Consider the following 21,520-nt stretch of genomic DNA (forward strand, 5'->3'; position numbering starts at 1 on the left):
CCCAAGGGGACATTTTGCATATTAGCCATATATATATATATATATATATGATGTGTGTGTATTATATATGTATATATGCATCATATGGGATTTTATTATTTAAATAGAAAAAAAATGTTATTTTATTCCTAATGTGGGGTCAGGGGAACCTTCAGAGAGCAGGAAATATGTGTCACCCTTTTATTAGGAAAGGTCTGTGCTCAGGACACAGACCCCGCTCAGGACAATCACAGATTCCTCCTGGGCCAGCCTTAGACTTCTTCCTTCCTTGCAGTTACGACCTGGGATCTAGAGATTCCTTTCTTCTGGATTTCTGTGTTCTGTCTCCTGGAATTACACTCTCTACAACTCAGGTACCAATGTTAATGGAAATAGTAGCAGCAGCAGCAGCATTCACAGTAGTAATCATTTACTGAGCCCTTAACTAGACACGAAGCGTCATGGTGAGATCTTTAGATACAATCTTCAATTTCATCCTCACGGTAATCTTATGAGATAAATATTATTGTTCCAATTGTACTGAAAAGGGAATTGAGGCTGACAGGTTAGGTGACTTCCTCGGGGACCTGCACAAGGAGACAGTGGACCTGGGAGTTACACGCAAGTCCACTCACCTGAGTGCCTGTGTTCTCCACCGCTATGCTGGGCTGGGCTGCCTCCCCGCCACCCCTGGCTTCTCCTTCCTGGTTCCAAGTCTCAGGCACAGTTAAGAGATGGAGATTCACAGTATTGGTAAAAAAATAATGCTTGAGTAAGACTTGGGTAAAACAAAAAAAAGGGGGGGGAGTGCTAAACCCATTAAAAGGAACTTTCTATGAAAACTTCTGCTCAGCATATTCAAGACACATTTTGGCAGAAAGTAATTTATCTTCTCTCTCTGGACCTTGGAACGGCCGTAGGAAGTGTTTGGGCCTTTTCCCAAATATAATCCCTGACCATTTGGAGGCTGAGAACCCTCTCTGCCCGCGGCCTCCTGGGACTCCGGTGGCCCGCCTGTCGGTCAGAGGCACCGAGCATCCCCACGGTGGACATGTGGGAAAGATGGTCTCTGTCCTTGAGGACATAAGGTCTGGTCAGGGAAACAGAGCAGGCCCATGTGAAAGAGTCAGGAACACAAATATAGCAAAAATAGACCCATGCAGTGTGGAAAATCCAAGCGCAGACGTCACTATGGACTCAAGGTCCAACATTAAGTCAGAGAGGAACAGGAAGAAGTTGAATGTGAAGGGCGAGGTCATCAGAAGAGCCTTCCTAGAAAAGGTCCCATCCACTTATTTGCCGACTCTCATTCAGCATTTACGTGGTGGGCACTGACGTCTGCCTTTTGGGGAACATGGTGCTGACTGTGCAGGGAGGCTGGGTCAAGGATATATGGGGGCGCTGGCCCAGGTGGGAAGTCAGAGCAGGCCTCCTTGAGAAAAGATGCTTTCATCAGATTCCTGAAGGCAGCCCTGCCCCTGACTGCAGCCAGAAACCCAGGAAAAAGTATAAAGAGGGCCCCACCTGTGGCCTGCCCACCTCTTTCCATCCTAGCAGGTGTGCCATGTGTGGGCACCTCAGGCCTCCAATTCAAACTCTGTCCACATGCCACTCCCCTCTACTCCTTGGCCAGCCTTCAGGCCTAGAGTCTGATCTATCCTCAGGAGACTGATCCAGATCAAAGGCCCACAGTGGGCTCGGGCCCTTTGCACAGGGCATTCAGGAGTCATGATCTGGAAGTGGGTGCACAGGCGGTGGCAGACATGTCCCCCCCACCCCACTGGCTTCTCACTCTATGGAGAGGGACACAGCTACCTCAGCCAGTGTACTGCTCAGGGCAGGGATTCCGACTGCAGGGTCTAAGGACATTTCTGCCTAAAGGATAAGTAGGTGTTAGTTAAATTGGCAGGAGGGTGGTGTAGGAGGGTAAGCCTTCTTCTGGAAGGAAGGACCAGTGCAAGATCCCTGAGATGGAAAACGTCCTTGGTCACCTTCCTAAAAGCAGGGTGTTGGGGAGAGCCGGGTGAGGTTGGAGAATGGACAGGGGCCTGGTGGGCCAAGGTAAGGACATGGTAGGCCAGGAGAGGTCGTTTTGAATGGAGCAAGAACATTCCTTCCAAGCTAAGCTCGTGTGATGCCAATAAGGTATTTGATATGAGAATAGAAAGCAAGCTGTTCAGTTTGGCTGGGCCTGAGAGGACTGAGAAAGGCAAGAGCAGGAAGAAAGAAAACATCTGGAGAGGAGCAACTGTGGAGGAGTTGTAGGCATGTACCAAGGGACCAGGGTCATCAAGGGGAACTCAGAGCCTCTGGGAGGAACGCGAACAGAATTGGGCGGAGGCCCAGATTTGCTCTTTGTTCTGTGCTGACCATGGAAATGAGGCCAAATAATTTGCCACATTTAACACCTTTCACTCAGAGATGCTCCCTATGCTTGAGTTGTAGTACTTTATACGTAGGCGACTTGTGTGTTTTCCTGTGTGATTTATGTCCTGGAAATTACTCTGCATTGGCAACACATCACATTTTCCACTTAGTAAACGTAGCCACTGTTTATGCTTTGGGCAACATTTTACAGAGGTCGCCAAATCCTTGTTTCCTTATTGTGTCGTTTATTTTTTATAATCAGTAATGGCATTCCCATCAGTTAATGCCTGTGAAGTTGTGAATGCATTAGGCAGCAATAAGAATTGTCCCTGAAGTCTGTAAGCAGATGTTGGTGTGTGTGTGTGTGTTTATGATAACAGTGCTTACATAATCTCAACAACCAGACCCTAGGGACTCACACTCGGAGAGGGAACAGTTGGTTTAAATTAGGTTTCCATGTGAAATACGGTATCTCTATTTTTTTCCTAGCATTGTGGGAAAGTATATGGAAAATCATTTGACTGATAGGAAGTAAATCTGGATGCTTGATCAGGACTGAGGCACAAACCACGTGCTGGTCTCGGCTCCATGAAGCAGGACTCTCCAGAGAAAGAGGAGTTAACCCTTTCAGACTACTGGGCTAATGAATCACCAGAATAGCCTGAAAGAACCACGACTTTCCAGAGACATGATTTGACATCAATTTCAAAAACAATACAACGGAGCTAAAGCTACAGAAAGATATAGCCAAAGGCCTCAAAAACTAATCCATTGGATGTCCTTGAGGAACCATTTTAACTTCTATGATTTCATTTTTATTTGTAAGATGACAGGTTTGAATTTCTAGCTCAAAGAGTCAATGATCTTATGATTCTAAGTGTTTTCTGGCGAATTCCCACAGCAGGATAGGGCTTATCGGACACAAATCACGCTACAGGAAGAATTGGACAGAAGCACCAAAGATACTCAGTCTCTATCAGCAAAATAATTTCGTGCTCTGGAGAGCCAGGGTTTCACAAAGGTGACTTTTAATTGGGTAACCAGGTGAAGGGACAAGGTTTGGAAATAGTGAGCAAGGGCTTATTTAGCTACAGGGAAGGGGTTGGCTCTGCAGATCCCAGAGAGAAATCCTTTGTGCTCCAAGCAGCCCTGAGAGATTGAAATAAATGGTTATCTTTTCCCCAGGAGGCTCAGAAGTCCTTGCAGGGTGAACAGGACCAGAGCTCATCCTAGGGGGTTTGATGCCTAATCTCTCCTGATGTTGCATGAGGACCCAGCGAAGTCCAGACAGGTAGAGAGCAGAGGAGCATGCTCAAAGCCCCCTGGGCTGGGCCGGGAGGAGGCAGGTATCACTGCAGTGCTCCTGGCTGCTACCAGAGTGTGATGCTGTTCTATCACTGCAGCTCCATGTTGCTATTATTTCTCTACATGTTCCTGAGTAGGGAGAAGAAAAGGGTGTTCAGCATCAGTCTCTTCTGATCTATTTTGTTCTTTAACCATTTTTTTTTTGTGGCAATCTTCTCGATATCTTCTTTTTTTCCAGTTCTGTCCTCTTACTGAGGGCTTAGATGGACCTAACCAATGCCACGTGGAAACTGTCACCCTTCATCAGATGAAAGAGCACCCGACTGGGAGTCCTCGTTTTGACATCAACAAGAATTGTGACCTCAGAAAGTCACTTCTCCCATGAGCCATAGATTCCTGACCTGGAAAATGGGGTTGGACTGCCCTCTGTTGTGGCTGCCAGCAGTAAATGCCATTCATTCATTCCTATCACTTTATGGCAGTGCATACATTCCTCTCATTTTATAGGAGTGCATACAGAACTCTCTTTCCTGCCGTTGTCATGAGTCACCATCAACTCTGTTCACGCCTCACTCTCACTCAGGCCAGGGAAGCAAGTGTCTCCCCCCCGCGTCCCGCCCCCCAGGTTTGAACACTGTTTTTAAACCAAGTGCAACTAATGGTCCATGTGGAGTTAAGATCAGAGCTTCTGTTTGTTAAAAACTGAGCTTATAAGCCCAGACATTAGCCAAGATGAAGAAAGCAACTTAAGTGAATGCTAGTGTCCAAGCACCAAAGTATAAGTAGCAGAAAAATAATCTCAGAGACTGAGCAGGATTGTGAGGCTGCATATCGTAAAGGGGGTCTTAGTACTCGGTTATTCTTAAATATCATACTCCAATCTGCGTAGAAAAGTCAAATCACATTAAAATAAATGTAAGCCCAGAGCTAAAGAACATTAGCGTTTGCGTATACACATTAGGCATTTAGTAAGTGGGTAATTAGTGTCACCTCTGGGGCACACACCTAAGTTCAAATTCAGGATTGGCCACCTTTTGGTTGGGGACCTTGGGCAAGTCTCTTAGGCCTCTGTCCCTCAGTTTTCTCTTCTATAAAGTGAGGATAATAGTAGTCCCTGACTCTTAAGATTGTTGTGAGAGATAAATGGGTTATGTAAAGTGCTTAGCACAATTCCTGGTACATCGTAAGTGCTATATAAATATTTGTTCTTCTCAATTTTGCTTAGTCATTTGGGGAGCATAATAGATAATGCATTTGTAGAAGACAGCTCAAAAAATGTAGTTTTTCACTTGATATTATGTATTTTACTACTGATAAGTATCTTTCATGGATGGGCTAAGTGCACTGATTGCATTTAATCTTACTGTCCATTGGTCAGATATATTTAAATCATTATCCTTTGGCCTTATTTTTGTATAGTTTCATGGAATTGTATAGATCAAGAGGGATTTTATGAATTGCCTTTCAGCCTCCTTTTATTTATTTTTATTTTTATTTTTTTGTTCATCATCACCCGAGGATATTTTCTCCATTGATTTTTTAGAGAGAGTGGAGCGGGGGGAGAAAGAAATAGAGACATCAATGTAAGAGAAACACATTAACCAGTTGCCTCCTGCGCCTGTCCGGACTGGGGTTAAAACCTGCAACCCAGGTACATGACCTTGACCGGGAATCCAACTTGAGACCCTTCCGTATGCACTGAGCAACATCAGCCAGGGCCAGCCTACTGATTTTTAAAATGAAGATAAAGACTACAGAGAGGTTACATGACTTTCCCATTGCAAAGCTGTGACGGAGAGTCAGTGACAGTGTCACCTTAGTCCCTTGGCTGGATCCTTCACTACCTAATACTAAGAGTATTAGAAAAACAGTTTTTTTGCGAAAAAAAATATATATTTGTCAAGCTTCCAGGACATAGTTTCAGTCAGTGCCCCTCTCTGCACTTTCCAGGTGAGCTCCTGGGTGACGTGGCTGATCCTCACAGCCGGCTCCATGGAGGAGAAGCGGGAAGTCTTCTCATATTTGGTGCATGTGGCCAAATGCTGCTGGAACATGGGCAACTACAACACCGTCATGGAGTTCTTGGCCGGCCTCAGGTATGCGCAGTGGGGAATACGGCTGTCTGGGCACAGTTTCCTCTTACGAGCTGAATGGCACTGGATTAACTGCCCTGGTAACCACATGTACCCAAAACAGGCCGTCGATAGTGGCAATCAGTACAAATCCTTCCATCAGGTACCCACTGATCTTGAGGGATTTCTTTGTTCTTTTATGTCAGATACAAGAGATAAGTTGCTAGATGTTCTTATGATAGAATGATGGTAGAGTGAGAGCTAGTGTTCGTGTCTTCGGGCTTGAAAATATTTAGATTATAAGTAATTGGACTGCATCAAGATAACTAAAGTTTTGTATAAGCAATTGGAAGGAAAGAGAGAGCAGCCTTATTGGTAAATGATTTTGGTTTTCTAATTGTACATTTTGCTTCCTCAAACTAAATTCTCAGCTATTTTAAGGAAACAATTAGAAATACAAAGATTTACATATAACAATACTTATTCAGTCATGGTGTCAGTTTAAAATAACCCAAATGAACAAGAAAAAAATGAAGAACTAATAGGATACATCCATACACTGGAATGTTATTTAGCCACCAAAATTAATGTTTATGACAATTTTTTAATATCATTGGAAAATAAGTAACATATAATACACAAAAATATGTGGGAACAAAGCTATATGTAATAACCTCTGCAATATTTATACATCAAAGTTTATAAAATATTTGTACCAGGCAGACACAAATAGAATAAATACTAGAAGGAAAGATACCTAATGTTGTATGTGGATGGTAGATCTTTGGGTGGATTTCCTATATTTTTGGTATTTTCCAGATTTTCTACAATGATCCTCTAGTACAGTGGTTCTCAACCTATGGGTCGCGACCCTTTGCGGTCGAATGACCCTTTCACAGGGGTCGCCTAAGACCATCCTGCATATCAAATATTTACATTACGATTCATAACAGTAGCAACATTACAGTTATGAAGGGTGGGGCCAATAAGTATACACAGATCACGATGGAGCAACTAGGAAACCCAACCGTACTATTGTTGTTAATCCTCACTGGAGGATATTTTTTGCATTGATTTTAGAGAGAGTAGAAGGGGGGGGGAGGAGAGGAGAGAGAGAGAGAGAGAGAGAGAGAGAGAGAGAGAGAGAGAGAGAGAGAGAGAACATCAATGTGAGAGACCCACAGCAATTGGTTGCCTCCCACACTTACTCTGACTGGGGTGGGGAACCTGCAACCCACATATGTGCCCTTGACTGGAATCGAACCTGTGACCCTTTGGATTTCGGGCTGACGCTCTAACCACTTAGCAATGTTGGCCAGGACTCAACCGTATTATTAATGTTTTGTTTTTTAAACCAAGAGGTTGGTACATGGGTGTTTGCACATTATATTTCTTTATTCTTTCAAATACTTTATATATTACATAACGAATTTTCAATCCAGTTTGATATAAATAAAAATTGCAGCCTCTCAGTTAATTTAAAGCTTTGCCCGTTTCCCACATTTTGCAGCCCAACCAGTCTCAGGAAGCTGCAGTAGGATGAAAAGGAATGGTATATCTTTTCTCTCCCTCCCTCCACCTCAGGGTCCTGCAGGAAAGGTGGACAGGAGAGCAGAGAAGGAAGCAGGGTAGAGGAAGGAGGAGTCTTACTGGACCGGAACAGCTGTAATCTGGCCTCGGTGTTCCCATAGAGAGAGCTGTATGGGGTGATTTGGGGGTTTTTTCTAGTTATGCCCCTAACATCCTCCACCTCCCATGGCACCATTGCCTGGCAAGAGGCAATGCACCCTCAGTCCCCAGGGTCCAGCTCCGGAGGCCCTGCCCTCCCAGACGTTCCTCTAGAGTCACCTCATTTGGCAGGCGGACCTTTTAAGATAGTGCAGGGCCAACTGCCTGGCACAGTGTCCACTCCGGACTCACAGGAAACACTCTCAGACTTTGCAAACGCATGACACACCCACTGGAACCTTCTCCCTCACATGGCAGCTTCTCTTGTCAGACTTTCCCAGGCAAGAGTCACACACCAGTCTGTGTGATCCACAAACTTCCCAGGACCCAGGTCCACCTCTCCAAAGAGTCCACTTGAAGCCCCCAAACTTCAGGTGATGTCCCCTTTCCCCATAACACTGATAGTATTCCCTACCCGGCCGACCAGATGCAGTCGTGGCTGGTGGTGGGTACAAGACCACTGGGGTGCAGAGCAGTTTCAGTGACAACCTGGAACCTCTCCTTAGCAGCAATTTCAAAATAGGAAAGTCCCATGTAACATCCTTTTATGCAGTAATACTTCAAGGTAATGTCCCTCAGGATGGGCCAGTGGCTTGATGTCAAAGCTGGAGTCAGTAAAAGCAAAGAGGCTGAAGCAGGCCTCGCGTGCACGGCTGAGGGACTGTCGAATCCAAGGGTCACATTGAAAGGATCAAGAGGAGTGGATGACACGTTTCCTGCAGGCAACCCTCCATCAATACTGGTGTGAACACTGTTCCCCAGAGGTTTCCCTCTGGGCATCGCTGCTAGGAAAGCTCCCGCCTAAGTTCAGTGCCCACCTTCCAAACTGACGCCTTCCACAGGGGTTTTTATTTGTATCGGTCCTGTCTCATTTTGTGTTTCAATTTATAAAAGAAATATTAGACATCATTTGGGGAGTAGGTAGATATATGGATCCTAAATGAATATCAAAACAGAGAGAAAAAGAATGAATCTATATAGAATTTAGGCTATGTACTGTAAACCGTATTATTTCTCCTTCCGTCTGAAAAAAATGTGTCACTTACTTGCAAATAGGTCAAGAAAAGTTTTAAAAATGTGGCAGTTCATGGACCAGTCTGACCTGGAGACCATGAGGAGTCTGAAGGATGCCATGGCTCAGCACGAATCCTCCTGCGAGTACAGGAAGGTGGTGACGCGGGCGCTGCACATCCCGGGCTGCAGGGTGGTCCCGTTCTGCGGGGTGTTTCTGAAGGAGCTCTGTGAAGTGCTGGACGGCGCCTCCGGCCTCGTGAAGCTCTGCCCCAGATACAATTCCCAGGAGGAAACCCTAGAGGTGAGGCCTTTCGCAGTCCTCGCCATCCGCGATCAGGAGCCTCACTGCTGTCCCTGGCTGTCACTCACTTCAGTGAGGAGGGATGCCTCCGTGACCCCAGGGGTCTGTTGTTACTGCTGTGCAGATCACGGAGAACAGAACACCAACCGGCACTGTTTGGGGCTTAGTATAGTTAAGTTAGCTTTTTTTAAAAAAATTGATTTCAGAAGGGAAGGGAGGGGGAGAGGGAGAAAAACATCCATGAGGAGAGAGAATCATGGATCCACTGCCTCCTGCACACCCCCTTCCGGGGATCGAGCCCACAATCCCGGGCATGTGCCCCTGACCGGAATCGAACCTGGGACCCTTCAGTCCACAGGCCAACGCTCTATCCACTGAGCCAACCCAGCCAGGGCTGGTTAAGTTAGCTTTAATGGGACAATGTGAAGGCACCAGTGGAAATGGGCATTGCTTTCTGATTTTTTTCTTAAGGTTGATGGGGTTTTCTTCTGTCTCATTGGTTGGGGATGTCTGGATGCAGAGGATAAAGGAAGTCAGGTGAGAGTATTAACTTTTCCAAATCGGCAGAAGTAAGAATGTGGGCAGGTCAGCAGTGCCTTCCTCTCTTTCTTTGTGGTAGGGGCGGAGGGGGGGACGATGGAAAAGCTGGTGCCTCATCTGAAGATGGGCTCCAGGCTGCTGGCCATGGCTGCCTCACTTGTCCCAGGCCCATTGCTTCCTGTTTCTGACTCCCAGAGAGGAGAGGACCATGTGAGCTTTGCCTTGGGGCATTGGGCAATGGAGAGGAGGGACAGTGAGAAACTGGACGAAGGTAAGAAACCTCCCTATTTTAGGTGGAGAAATGAAAGGAGAGACTAAACGGGAGGATAACTTCATGGAGAATTTTGAGGAGTCCTGGAACTCGATTCAGTTGTGGGACACACCTGGAAGGGTCATTCTCACCATGGGGGCAGTACCCACTGATCTTACACACACACACACACACACACGCGCGCGCGCGCACGCACGCACGCATGCACACGCACTCCCTCTCGGGGGCAGTGGGAAGACTCTTCTAAAACGCCATCCTCTTCTATGTCACCTGGTCACAAAGGCGTCTCTTGGTATCAGGGAGACCTGACAGCCCCTGATGGTTACAGGCAACTCAGCCGGCTCCATCTCTCGGCTTATTTAAAGGGGAATGAAAGTGTAAGAAATGAAGGAGAACCCTGAAAGCAAGTCCCCCGGCCGCACCCACACCAGCTCCCTCGTGCTTCAGAAGGAGGGAACGCCACATCTCAAGGCCCCACTGCAGCAGGGGGTGGGAGAAACTTCCCATCAAGACACAGAGGACAAGAGTGCGAACACGCCCAGGAAGCCTCTGTGTCACCTTAGGACACGTGGGAAGTAAAGCAAATGCCACCTTGCTCAGTGGTTTTACCTGGTTCCGTAGTGCAGTATGCTTTTTCATGGTTCTCAATTCTCCCTGCCCTTCTGCGGTGAAGTGGCTAATCTTCTCTCTAGGGAACCTTGGAATAATATTGCTTTTTGTGTTTTCAATCCCAAGTGCAGTGTTAGTTCCTAGAGGGACTAAAGTTGTCTTAGTGAAAACAAGAGTAAGTTTTGATAGTTCATGTGGTGAAAGGGGAAAAAATGTGTTTCCTGGAGGTTCTTGTTTTTTCCCAATAAAATAGGCACAAATACCATTATTTATGACTATTATGATTTCATTTCTCTAGTCACGTAGGTTATTTAGATGTCCTGTATGACATCGCAATAACCATCTCTTGGTATATTTTTCCATAGTTTGTAGCTGACTACAGTGGACAAGATAATTTTTTACAACGCGTGGGACAAAATGGCTTGAAGAATTCGGAAAAAGAGTCCACCGTCAACAGCATCTTTCAGATCATCAGGAGCTGCAGCCGCAGTCTGGAGGCGGAGGACGAGGACAGCCCCAGTGAGGGGAGCGGCTCTCGGAAAAACTCCCTGAAGGACAAAGCTCCTCGCTGCCAGTGAGTTTGCATTTTAACGGGAAGGAGGGTGCTCATTGCTCCTTCTTCCTACTTCGGTTTGGTTTCAGGTAGATGCCTAAAAAACCTGCCTGTACCAGTAAGCAGTGCTGCTTTCTCTCCCATCATTACCAATTCTGAATTAGGATGTTTTTAATACATTTTTATTGATTTCAGAGAGGAAGGGAGAAGGAGAGTTAGAAATATCAGTGGTGAGAGAGAATCATTGATCGGCTGCCTCCGGCACACTCCACACTGGGGATCGAGTCTGCAACCCACGCATGTGCCCTGACTAGGAATCAAACTGTTACCTCTTAGTTCATAGGTCAACGCTAAACCACTGAGCCATATGCGCTAGGCAAGGTTGTGTTTTTTTTCTAAAACATCTTTATTACTATACTAGAGGCCCAGTGCCCAGCCCCAATCAGGGCTGATCTGGGCTAGGCCTGTTGGGGGAGGAGATGGTGGGAGGTTGGCCGGCCAGCCATACCCCTATCAGGACCCAATCAGGGCGGGCCAGCGGGGGGGGGGGGGGGGGGGGGAGGAAGGGGGGGAGGGCCACAGGCGATTGTCCGGTAGGACCCACCCCCATTTGGGGTTGGGGGCCTATTTGGAGCAGGCTGGCCATGGGGAGGGGCTGTGGGTGGTGGGCCGGTCCTGCCCCTGATTGGAGTGGGGGGTCAATCTGGGGTAGGGGCCGGGTGGGGAGAGGAGCTACAGGAGATTGGCTGGCCAGGCCCGCACCCTATTGGTGTGTGTTGGGTGGCGATCAGGGGTGGGGCTAGCCAAGGGGAGGGGCTGCGGCCCAATCTGGGTGGTGGGGGCCCATCAGGGGATGGCCGGCCCGGGGGAGGGGCTGCAGGAGGTTGGCCACCCTGCCCTGCTCCCTATTGGGGTTGGAGGTGTTTGATCAGGGACTGGCTGGCCAGGGGGAAGGGAGGAGACATTTGGCTGGTGGCCCACTCCATTTTTTTTTGCAATTTCACAACTTTTATTTGTGGTGCCTGTGCTATGTCTCGAATATACCTTCTCCCCCTGCCCCAGACAGTGACAGGGAGGGAGCACATGGACCCTATATACAGAACCACCTGGCCCAGGCCAGCGGGATGCTTGGCACATTCTGCTCAGGGACAGGAAGAGTGACTGGTGGCAGCACACATGAGAGGGGACCTCCGGGCACAGGTCCTGGCACTGCCTGGTCCTCGGTTCCTTCCTGGTCCTGTCTGCAGCCCTGGTCCCCCTACCTGGCTCAGCCTCCTGTCTCCATCCTGGCCTCAGATGGCCCCCTTGGCTCCTGGGGGCTCTGTCCTCCCCTCCCAGCCTGGAGGTCCCAAGGGGAGGTTATGGCTTCTCAGAGACTCCCCAGCAGCCCTGTCACTCGTGTTCAAAGAATTTTTCTTTTTAATTTGGCTGCTTTGTTCTAAAATTACTGCTTATAATCTAATTTCTTGCCATCGGTTAGCCCTCTATGCAGTGGTTCTCAACCTTCTGGCCCTTTAAAGACAGTTCCTCATGTTGTGACCCAACCATAAAATTATTTTCGTTGCTACTTCATAACTGTAATGTTGCTACTGTTATGAATCGTAATGTAAATATCTGATATGCAGGATGGTCTTAGGCGACCCCTGTGAAAGGGTCGTTTGACCGCCAAAGGGGTCACGACCCACAGGTTGAGAACCGCTGCTCTAAAGGAAACTAGAGTTACCCTGCTATTTCTAAAAATTCAACCAATTAAATTTCAGGATTAGAACCATGGTCCCATTTGTTTATTTCATAGTTGCTTTGTAAATAGTTTTTAATAATCACTGAGTGGAACACAGGAGTGGTGAGTATTAACACTTTTAAAATGAAATATAGTGATTTAGTAGGGGTAGAGTGAGACCTAGATAGTATTTTTAGCAGCTTCCCCCAACCTTTGAGTGATTCTAAGTCAGGTGGTCAAGGATCTCACTTTCAGAAACACAGCTCTATGAGATGACAACCTCAGCTTTGCAACTGTTTAGTTGTCCCAATTGCTATTTTTCAGCAGGCATTGCAATCTAGCCAGATGTGCTTACCCACAACCAAATGGAAGACCAGAAACCAGGGGGGCATGCGTTGCTTCTCTTCAAGGCTGTTTAGTCACGGTCAAGCCCATCTCAAATGGCAGAGCCTGGCCCAGCTGGAGGAATGAATCCTTCAGCACCTCCAAAACTGTTAGGTCTACTGGTGTTGGCATCTTTGCCACGAAAGGTTTTATTGTAAACAGTACTCATGAGTCAGACCTTGCCATTGTCTTAGGGTCCTTATACGTGTGTGTGTGTGTGTGTGTGTGTGTGTGTGTGTGTGTGTGTGTGTGTGTGTTCGTAAGCCATTGCTTTCATTTTGCAGAGTCTTTCCCGGTTGTCTGTGTATGTATGTGAGCCTATGATGGGAAGAGTGACAGTGTTTTCAGAAAATAATTTATTTGGAATTGGAGTACTGGATACTTAGACTTAGTGATGAACACAGAAATGAATGCTTTGTATCTGAACCGCTAATGCTATCATGTTTTAAGGAGGTAAACCTATATTCCAAATTTCTTCGGGCCTCCTTCCAGACCTCACTTCCTTGCTCATTCCTCCACAGAGGACTCAGGTGCTCAGCGGTGAACTGTTAGTGCCCTCACCAGTGTCCCAGCCCTAAAGCTCAAATGTCTCACAGGTAGCTTTCTTTTAAGTTTATCTCAGTTCAAAGATTACTTGAAAGTTTTCTCAGTAACAGTGTGTTAACATTAGTATTATACATATGTGTGTGTATGTATATATGTATATGTGTGTGTGTATATGTGTGTGTGTGTGTGTGTGTGTGTGTGTGTGTGTATATAGAGAGAGAGAGAGAGCATCATATATGTGTTAGCATATACAGTATTAGGGGACCACTTACAAATAAGCACATGTCTACCCAAGGAGCGTCTCATAGCCATTTAAGGTCTTAACCTCTATCTACCTCTATTAACCTGTGTAGGTATCTATGTATATATCTACCTCCTTCCACAAAAAAATTTGTAGATGCCTATCAGAATAAATATAAATAATTGAAGATATTAAGGAAAATAAGTTAGGGAGAAATAATACAAAAGTGTATGCTCTACATTCTTTATAGTGACTTAATTTTGTTCTGAGATTCTTAATGGCCAGAGGGAAGATGGAGTCATGATTTATCACAAGTTTCACAATATTTGTAAGAAAAATCAAAGAGACGTTTGGGAAAACCTTTTCTTCATATTGAGAGATCTGGCAAAAATTCATTCCTTAAATCCTACTGTAAGGGAAATATCATCCCTGAATAGATAAAATAATGCATTTCATAGGGCTCTTTTTTTATAACAACCTTTACTTGTTTTGGGGTAGGGTGTTAATTAAACGTGTCCACCGTTCTAAAATACCTTCAGGAGTGTTACCTTTGGTTGAGCCTCCGAGACCAAGCCTCTGAGCTTTCCCTTCGCCTTCACCATCTTTTCCTTTTGCTGGGGGTTCCTTCAAGTGATAAATTTCTTACCTAATCCTGTCACCTCGCATGACATTTTTATTTCCAGCCTTCTGTTTATTCTCTTGTTCTCTTCCTAACGGTTTTATCGTCTACATCCTAAGAACATTTCTCTTCCGCTTCCCATTTTCCAGATCCTGCTTCTAAGCACTCTTAGGAGGAGGGAGAAAAGCTCAAAAATGTAAATATTTCTTTTACAAAACCTGTGAAGCCATGTTGAAATGCTCACATTGTAACCTCTGTGTCTCAGTACCAGGAACAGTTTCTTTACCCCAAGTGACTGCGACTCTGAAATGAAGCGCTGGACACACGAGGCGGGCGTGGGGTGTTTGATAAAGTCACTGAAAGCAGACCAGCAGGCACCGTTTCCAGGACTTGGGAATCCATTCTGGGTCCGGAGCCTCATACTGACGTTGTAAATACAATCCCGACAATAATGACATTAGTAATATTTAACGTGCTGTTACTTATTGAAAGCCACTGTTAGGAAACTTTGTTGTAATATTTTACATCTATTACATTATTCAATCCTCACAGCAGTTGCGTTTTCCTCGTGATCCCTCGCCCAGCAGGGCCAGGAGGTAACCTCAGGCTAACGGGCTCCCAAGTCCACACACCACCCAGATATGATTTAGAAGCTGCCGGTTGTTGAGGAAAGTGCTAGGTTAATTAAAAGCAAGAACTTGCCAGAAGCAAGCTTAGAAGTCTGGATGTTTATTAGATAGAGAGCAGCTATAGTTAGTCCTTTGGAAAAGGTATACATTTTCTCTGATCTTACAAAATTAATTTAGGCTTATCACCTGATGAAGTATGTTCAGGTAATCATATTAACTTTGTAGGAAGTCGTGAAGGGTTATTAAGAAAATACACTTGTCCCCTAATAGGATATTTTCACCAGGGAACATTAGAAAAGTGTTTATCCATCAATTTATGGTTTCTAACTGGAGGCTGCTACAGAAGCCCTCGGGGGTGGGATACAAACTTTGCTTCTCTTTTTACTCCGTTGTCCTCTCAAGACATATGCCTTGTTTGACAAGGTAGTTTCTTTACCGATAAACCACATCTTTGACATTTAGTTAATGTTATTTGGTTCCTAAATAAATCCTTAACTTCCACCTTATTCCTTTTTGTAAACCCACAGAAACGTGTCTCCTGAGAGGGTCAGGTACAGAAGTGCATAAAATCCACTAAGAGACAAAGCTGCTAGGTTCCTTCTCGAAAGGAACTTATTTCTTTACAGACAATTGTCAGTTTTATCTGGGCGCTCATCCTTGGAAGAATGCTTTGTAATGGAATATTAACACTGAGCATTCGTTCTTTAGTTCTGAAAAGGAAGGGAGGGAGGGAGGGAAGGAGGGAGGGAGGGAGGGAGGGAAGGAAGGAAGGAAGGAAGGAAGGAAGGAAGGAAGGAAGGAAGGAAGGAAGGAAGGAAGGAAGGAAGGAAGGAAGGAACTGACTCCAAGAAAGGGTGTCTATACCCTCTCCCAGCTCCCACCATCTCTGAGCAGCAGAAATGGGCTCCAGAAAAGCTTAGAGTTTTCCTTTCCAGACACTATTCTTCATAATTAATGCTTGAAGGGGTTTTGGTTTTTTTGTGTGTGTTTGTTTTTTTGGCTGGAAAATACTTGATTTAGTTCAGAACTCAAACTAAACAAAATATGGGAAACACCATTTCTCTTGCTAAATGAAAATCAGAAATTTAAGTCCAGCTTAACATATGTTGTATTTCATGGGTACTAACACTTCCCAATTGAATCCTTTTTGTACTTTAAAAACAAAACAAAACAAAAACAAAAATGATGACATGGAGAATGTGGAAATGGTTCCAAAGAAAGGAAATAAAAAGATTAAAGGGCTTGGATGTGGTCTAAAGAAAGCCCCTCTAGAGGAACAGCTGGGCCGGGTTAGGCTCAGGAACGGAAGTGGGGAAGGAGAGGTGGGAGGGAAGAAACCTCCGTCTTCCTACACTTAATCATAGTGGTATACTTCACTGAGCCAGATGCTGCGCTGTGTGCTTTACACGCATTATTTTACTTGAACTTCATCATTTATCTGTGAAATGGGTATTGTCTTTTTGCCAGTAACTGATAGGTGAAGTGAGGCTCAGAGAAGTTGAGTGATTTGACTAGGTCACCCAGCAAATAGGTGGTGGAGCTGACCAGTAGACATAGAGTGATTCTAGAGGGCGTGTTCCTAATCACATGCTATATGTGGGGGGGGCCTGGGCATCAGTATAGCATATGTAAGAGGACACAAGTATTGGTTTTCCATTGTACTGAGAGCAATTTCATAAGGATGGAACTAAGTGTCTACAAAGAACTTTTTTTTCTTTCTTTCTTCACCTTTTTATGTGGAAATGGGACATTAAGTGCATAAAGTAGAATGAATGTATTTTTGCACAGAGCAACCAGATCTCGATTTCCGATAACTTTCTTCAAGAGAAGAAAGCAAAGCTCCTTGGAGAAGTGGCTGATTCTAAGACGGGGGCTGGAAACACACAAGATGAGCCAGGAACATGTTGTTGTGCCAGAAAGTAGAGATGTGCTTAGAAAAACAACAAAACAGACTGTCAACATGACTTACCCTCGTGGACGCTGACCTGGCCGAGGGAGTGTTGGTCATGGGCTGTTTTTTAAAAAAGTACACAAGAGCCGACTGCAAAAGCTCCCAATAGCCAATTTGAGCAAAATAAAGTAGCATTAGATTATAGACTAAAGTGTTAAATAAATATGCACGAGTTCATATTTATAAATGATAAATAAAAAAAAATGGGGGAGAAGGGATAATTCCAAATAACTTAGATACTCTGCCCTGTAGGAGATAGAGCATAACATAACTCCTCACTCCTTACACATGGGCTACGCCTAGTGACTTCCTTCCAAAGAGGACAGTATAGAGAGGAGGTTTTAAAATAAAAAACAGCCCATGACCAACACCCCCTCACCCAGGTCAGCGTCAACGGGGGTAAGTCATGTTGACAGTCTGTTCCCTGGATATAACGTGATGAGAATGGCACTCCCTCTGTGGGCTTCCTGCCCAGAACCTCGGACCCCAGTCTACTTATAAGAAAAATATCAGGCAAATTCTAACTGAGGGACATTCTACAAAATACCTGAGCAGTGTTTCTCAAAACTGTCAAGATCATCAAAAACAAGGAAAGGCTGAGAAACCGTCATGTCTAAGAGGAGCCTAAAGAAACAGGACAACTAAATACAATGTGGTGTCCTGATGGAGTCCTGGAACAGAAAAAGGACATGGGTAAAAAATGAAGGAAATCTAAATAGAGTATGGACTGTTGTGAATAGTAATGTATCAGTCTTGGTTTATGAATTGTGTCAAATATACCATCCTTAATATAAGATGTTAATAATAGGGTAAAGTGGATGCAGAGGTATACTCTCTTTGCAATTTCTCTACATATCTAAAACTATTCCAAAATTTAACATTTTCTTAAAAACTGGTGTATTTGAATAATTATCAAGTGAATATGTGCATAACTACCATCCAGAGTGGAAACATTACCAGCTCCCATAAACCCTTTATTTCCCTTCTTAATTATATCACTAATTTCTCCCTCTAGAGAAAAATTCACTGCTGTCAATTTTATGATAATATGTCCTGCTTTTCTTTATAATTTTACCACTATTATGCATTTCTACATTTTTTCCTGATTTAGAAATTTACATGTATATAAATGCAGTATTATTTCTTGTGTGTCTTACTTATGATTTGCCCATGTTGTTGCACGTAGTTAGCTGTTGGGTATTATTTTCATTGCTGTGCAGAATTACATTGTATGAGTACACCATATTTTATCCATTTTACCGTTGCTGAACATTTGGGTTGTTTCCAGGGTGGGTAACCTGAAAAGGATATTCTCACCTTCAGATTTGTGAGATCTCCTATAGGTTTCTTTCCTTTTTTTAAGGATATCTATTTATGTGAGGCGAGGAGGAAGACCTGCTATTTGGAAGCAGGACTGGGATCCTGCTCAGGGACCAGAATCTAGACTGAGTCTAAGAAGCCCAGTGCTGCTGCTGCTGCTCATGCTTCCCCAAGAGGCAGTGGGCTGCCCAAGCGCCTCAGGACGATGGGAACATTCCTTACCAGACATGTGTGGACCTGCTCCTCAGTTTTACTCACCCCTTTGCTTGTGTATGGGTCAAACAGCAGAAACCTTGCTCTTACTAACAATCCCTCATGCTTTGAAGAGAATGAATCTCTCTTGGGCATGTTCCTACCCAAGCGACCAGATAGAAAGGAGGCAGTGATCTCCCTTGCCTTCCCCCCTCTCCACTCCCAGATTCTTCTTGCTCTAAAAACACAGGTTCCTCACTCAGGGAAGGAAACATGCTAACTTTTCTAAGCAGACAAGTCCTTTGTGTGCACGCGCGTGTGCATACACACCCAGTGAGAATCTAAGATTGTGTCAAGGAGACCTGTATTGCTCCTCTGGCCGCCTTGACTCTATTTCCCAACGAGTGTCTTTGAACTAATCGTGTTTGATTTTTAACAGAGGCTTTTCTCAGGCCAGCTTATTAAGTCTTGATTTGCCTACTTTAGCCCTGCTGTATTCAGGTCATGACTCTTGTTAATGATCAAGTTGAAGGCAAAAGAACCTAGTGATAAAGGTTCCAAGCTAGAGTCAGACAGACCAGAATCCTGCCTCGGGTAGGCCTCTTCTGAGCTGGGTAACCTGGAGCGAGTTACCCACCCCTTCTGAACCTCAGGTATCTTCGTAGGATTTAAAAAAAAAATAGCAGAAACCTTACTTCGAAAGTAGGGTCAAGTGCAAAAATGTATGTAAGAATATTTAACACAGTTCCTGACACAAGAGGGAAAATGAATACATAATGATGATTGCTGTTGACATTAAAATACGTAACTAATCTAGTAATTTCTTTCCTTATCCCTGTGTTTATAATATCACTATATATAAGGTTTTAGAATACAAGGATAGCTATAAAAAATTACTGTGACTGTTAGCATTTTATGTTTTCTATGCTAATTTTAATTCATAGTGGAATAAAAAATGCTGTCCAGTGTCAGTAAAAGGCTTTGTGTTGTTCTCACTTCTGCTTATAAGACAGACCAAATTTGTATCTTTTTCCATCAGGTTTGTAATTGGAGATTTGCTAGATACAGAAAATGACATCTTTGAGCAGCCCAAAGAGTGGGACCCTCATGGATTAGAAGAGCCACAGAAGGCCTTTGACCACGGGATAGAGCTCATCCCATGGTATGTGCTGTCCATCCGAGCTGACGTGCACCAGTTCCTGCTGCAGGGGGCCACGGTCATCCACTATGACCAGGACACGCACCTCTCTGCCCGCTGCTTCCTCCAGCTTCAGCCTGACAATAGCACCTTGACCTGGATAAAGCCCACCACAGCCTCCCCAGCCAGTGCAAAAGCAAAACTTGGTATGCCTACTGCCACGTCCGAGCCTGGCAAATTCCCATTACTGGGCAACGCTGGATTAAGTGGCCTGGCGGAGGGGGTCTTGGATCTGTTTTCCGTAAAGGCTGTGTACATGGGGCACCCTAGCATTGATATACACACTGTGTGTGTTCAGAACAAACTGAGTAGCATGCTTCTCTCGGAGACTGGTGTGACACTGCTCTATGGGCTTCAGACCACGGACAATAGATTACTGCACTTTGTGGCACCGAAGCACACAGCTAAAATGCTCTTCAGTGGATTGTTGGAACTCACTAGAGCTGTGAGAAAGATGAGGAAGTTCCCTGACCAAAGACAGCAGTGGCTGCGGAAACAGTACGTCAGCCTCTATCAGGTAAGGGGTGTGACCTTCCCTCTCTCCTCAATAGCATCATTCTCCAGGTATAAATCTTGGCAACCAGACCACCAGGGCTCATTCTCCCAGCTCAGTCACTTCCTACCTGAGTGTTAGGGCAGCTTTTACTTAGCCTCTCTGTGCTCAGTCTTTATCTATAAAATGAGAATAACAGCAATACCTATTCATAGGGTGGCTATAAGGTTTCATTGAGTTAATATGTGTAAAGGCATAATGTAAATTCATATATATAAAAGATATTGGCTCATCGTAAGTCCTATTATTATTTGGTATGAAAATAGTGACTGTGGTCATTGTACCTCTCACGTCTGGAAAGAAACCAGTTAATGTAAAAGCATTTTCCCTTAAAGTTTCCATTGAAAGCATTGTGATCTGAACACTTTTGTTATTAATTAGGGACTAACTGATACATTGGAAACCTTCGCTTTAGGAATACAAATCCTGCTCCACCACCTAATATGCTACGTGACTCTTGGGAAGTTATTTAACTGACTGTATTTCCAACTATAGAACTTCTAAGGTCAACAGAAACTTTCCCAGGTGTGGGATAACTCACGTGGAGTTCCTCCCAACAAGGTTCGCAGTGGAAGCAGCTTTGGGAGGTAGTTCCTCACAGTCGGCTGCTGAACCTGAGTCTCTCATTAACCCTAAATTATCAGGTACGGTCACACCCCCCACTGTGTTCAGGACTGACAGTGGGACTGGGCTGAAAGAGGTGGTGAGAAGAGACACTGTGCTTGTGGAGAAAGCAGGGCAGAGACTGGATACCAAGTCACAGGCCCCACCACAAGGCGACACTGTAGATAGCATTGTCAAACAAGCTGTATCAAAGCATTCGGTTCCTCTTTTTTATGCTTTTCTATCTCTGGGAGAAGAGGGAACTTAACTTTTTTACTAGTGTCACAGAACAAATAGAACTATGACTTAAAGTACTAAAATGACTGATTTCATGTACTTTCCACAGTTCTAACATGTTTCTGACAAGTAGACACATTTCCCCTGTGGGATGTAAAGAGAGGTGCATATAATTCTCCTGCTTTCCCGCTTCCTCGTGCCCATGCAATACCTCTGAAGAGAGATCATGTCCTGAATAAGTACTTGATTAATTAATTAATAAGCACATAGGCCTACATACACGGGTATGCTAATGCCACACAGCACAAAGCCAGTTTTAGTTAATTCATCTAAAGTGGGAACCAGAATACCTGCTTCCTATCTACTCCACAGGGAGCTTTTAATGCTGTCAGCTGCTTGGAGGACGGGTCTTCAGGAGCGATTATGAATACTGATTTTTACTTAAAATCATTCCGCAGCCTTATAGAATCATGGAAATCCAGTCAACCTGGCCATAAATTATCCGAAGTCTTTGAGCTCAATTACAACCACAGCACAAAGCCTATGTGATTTATTGGCTCCATTTGTTTCCTTCCCAAGCTTAGAGCA

The 21,520-nt window shown here is 44.8% G+C and overlaps 1 protein-coding gene across 2 annotated transcripts in view; it reads left to right on the plus strand.

Annotated features, from left to right (window-relative positions):
- Positions 1 to 21,520, plus strand: part of PLCE1 (phospholipase C epsilon 1) — a 292,198-nt gene that overhangs the window by 208,364 nt on the left and 62,314 nt on the right. For both annotated transcript variants that reach the window (XM_059660836.1, XM_059660837.1), the window contains exons 5-8: positions 5,602 to 5,747; positions 8,508 to 8,766; positions 10,552 to 10,760; positions 19,381 to 20,056. In XM_059660836.1, the coding sequence (XP_059516819.1) occupies positions 5,602 to 5,747; positions 8,508 to 8,766; positions 10,552 to 10,760; positions 19,381 to 20,056 (1,290 nt within the window). The remainder of the gene's footprint in view (positions 1 to 5,601; positions 5,748 to 8,507; positions 8,767 to 10,551; positions 10,761 to 19,380; positions 20,057 to 21,520) is intronic.

Source organism: Myotis daubentonii, chromosome 13 (assembly GCF_963259705.1).
Source record: "Myotis daubentonii chromosome 13, mMyoDau2.1, whole genome shotgun sequence".
In the NCBI taxonomy this organism is placed as follows: Eukaryota; Metazoa; Chordata; class Mammalia; order Chiroptera; family Vespertilionidae; genus Myotis; species Myotis daubentonii.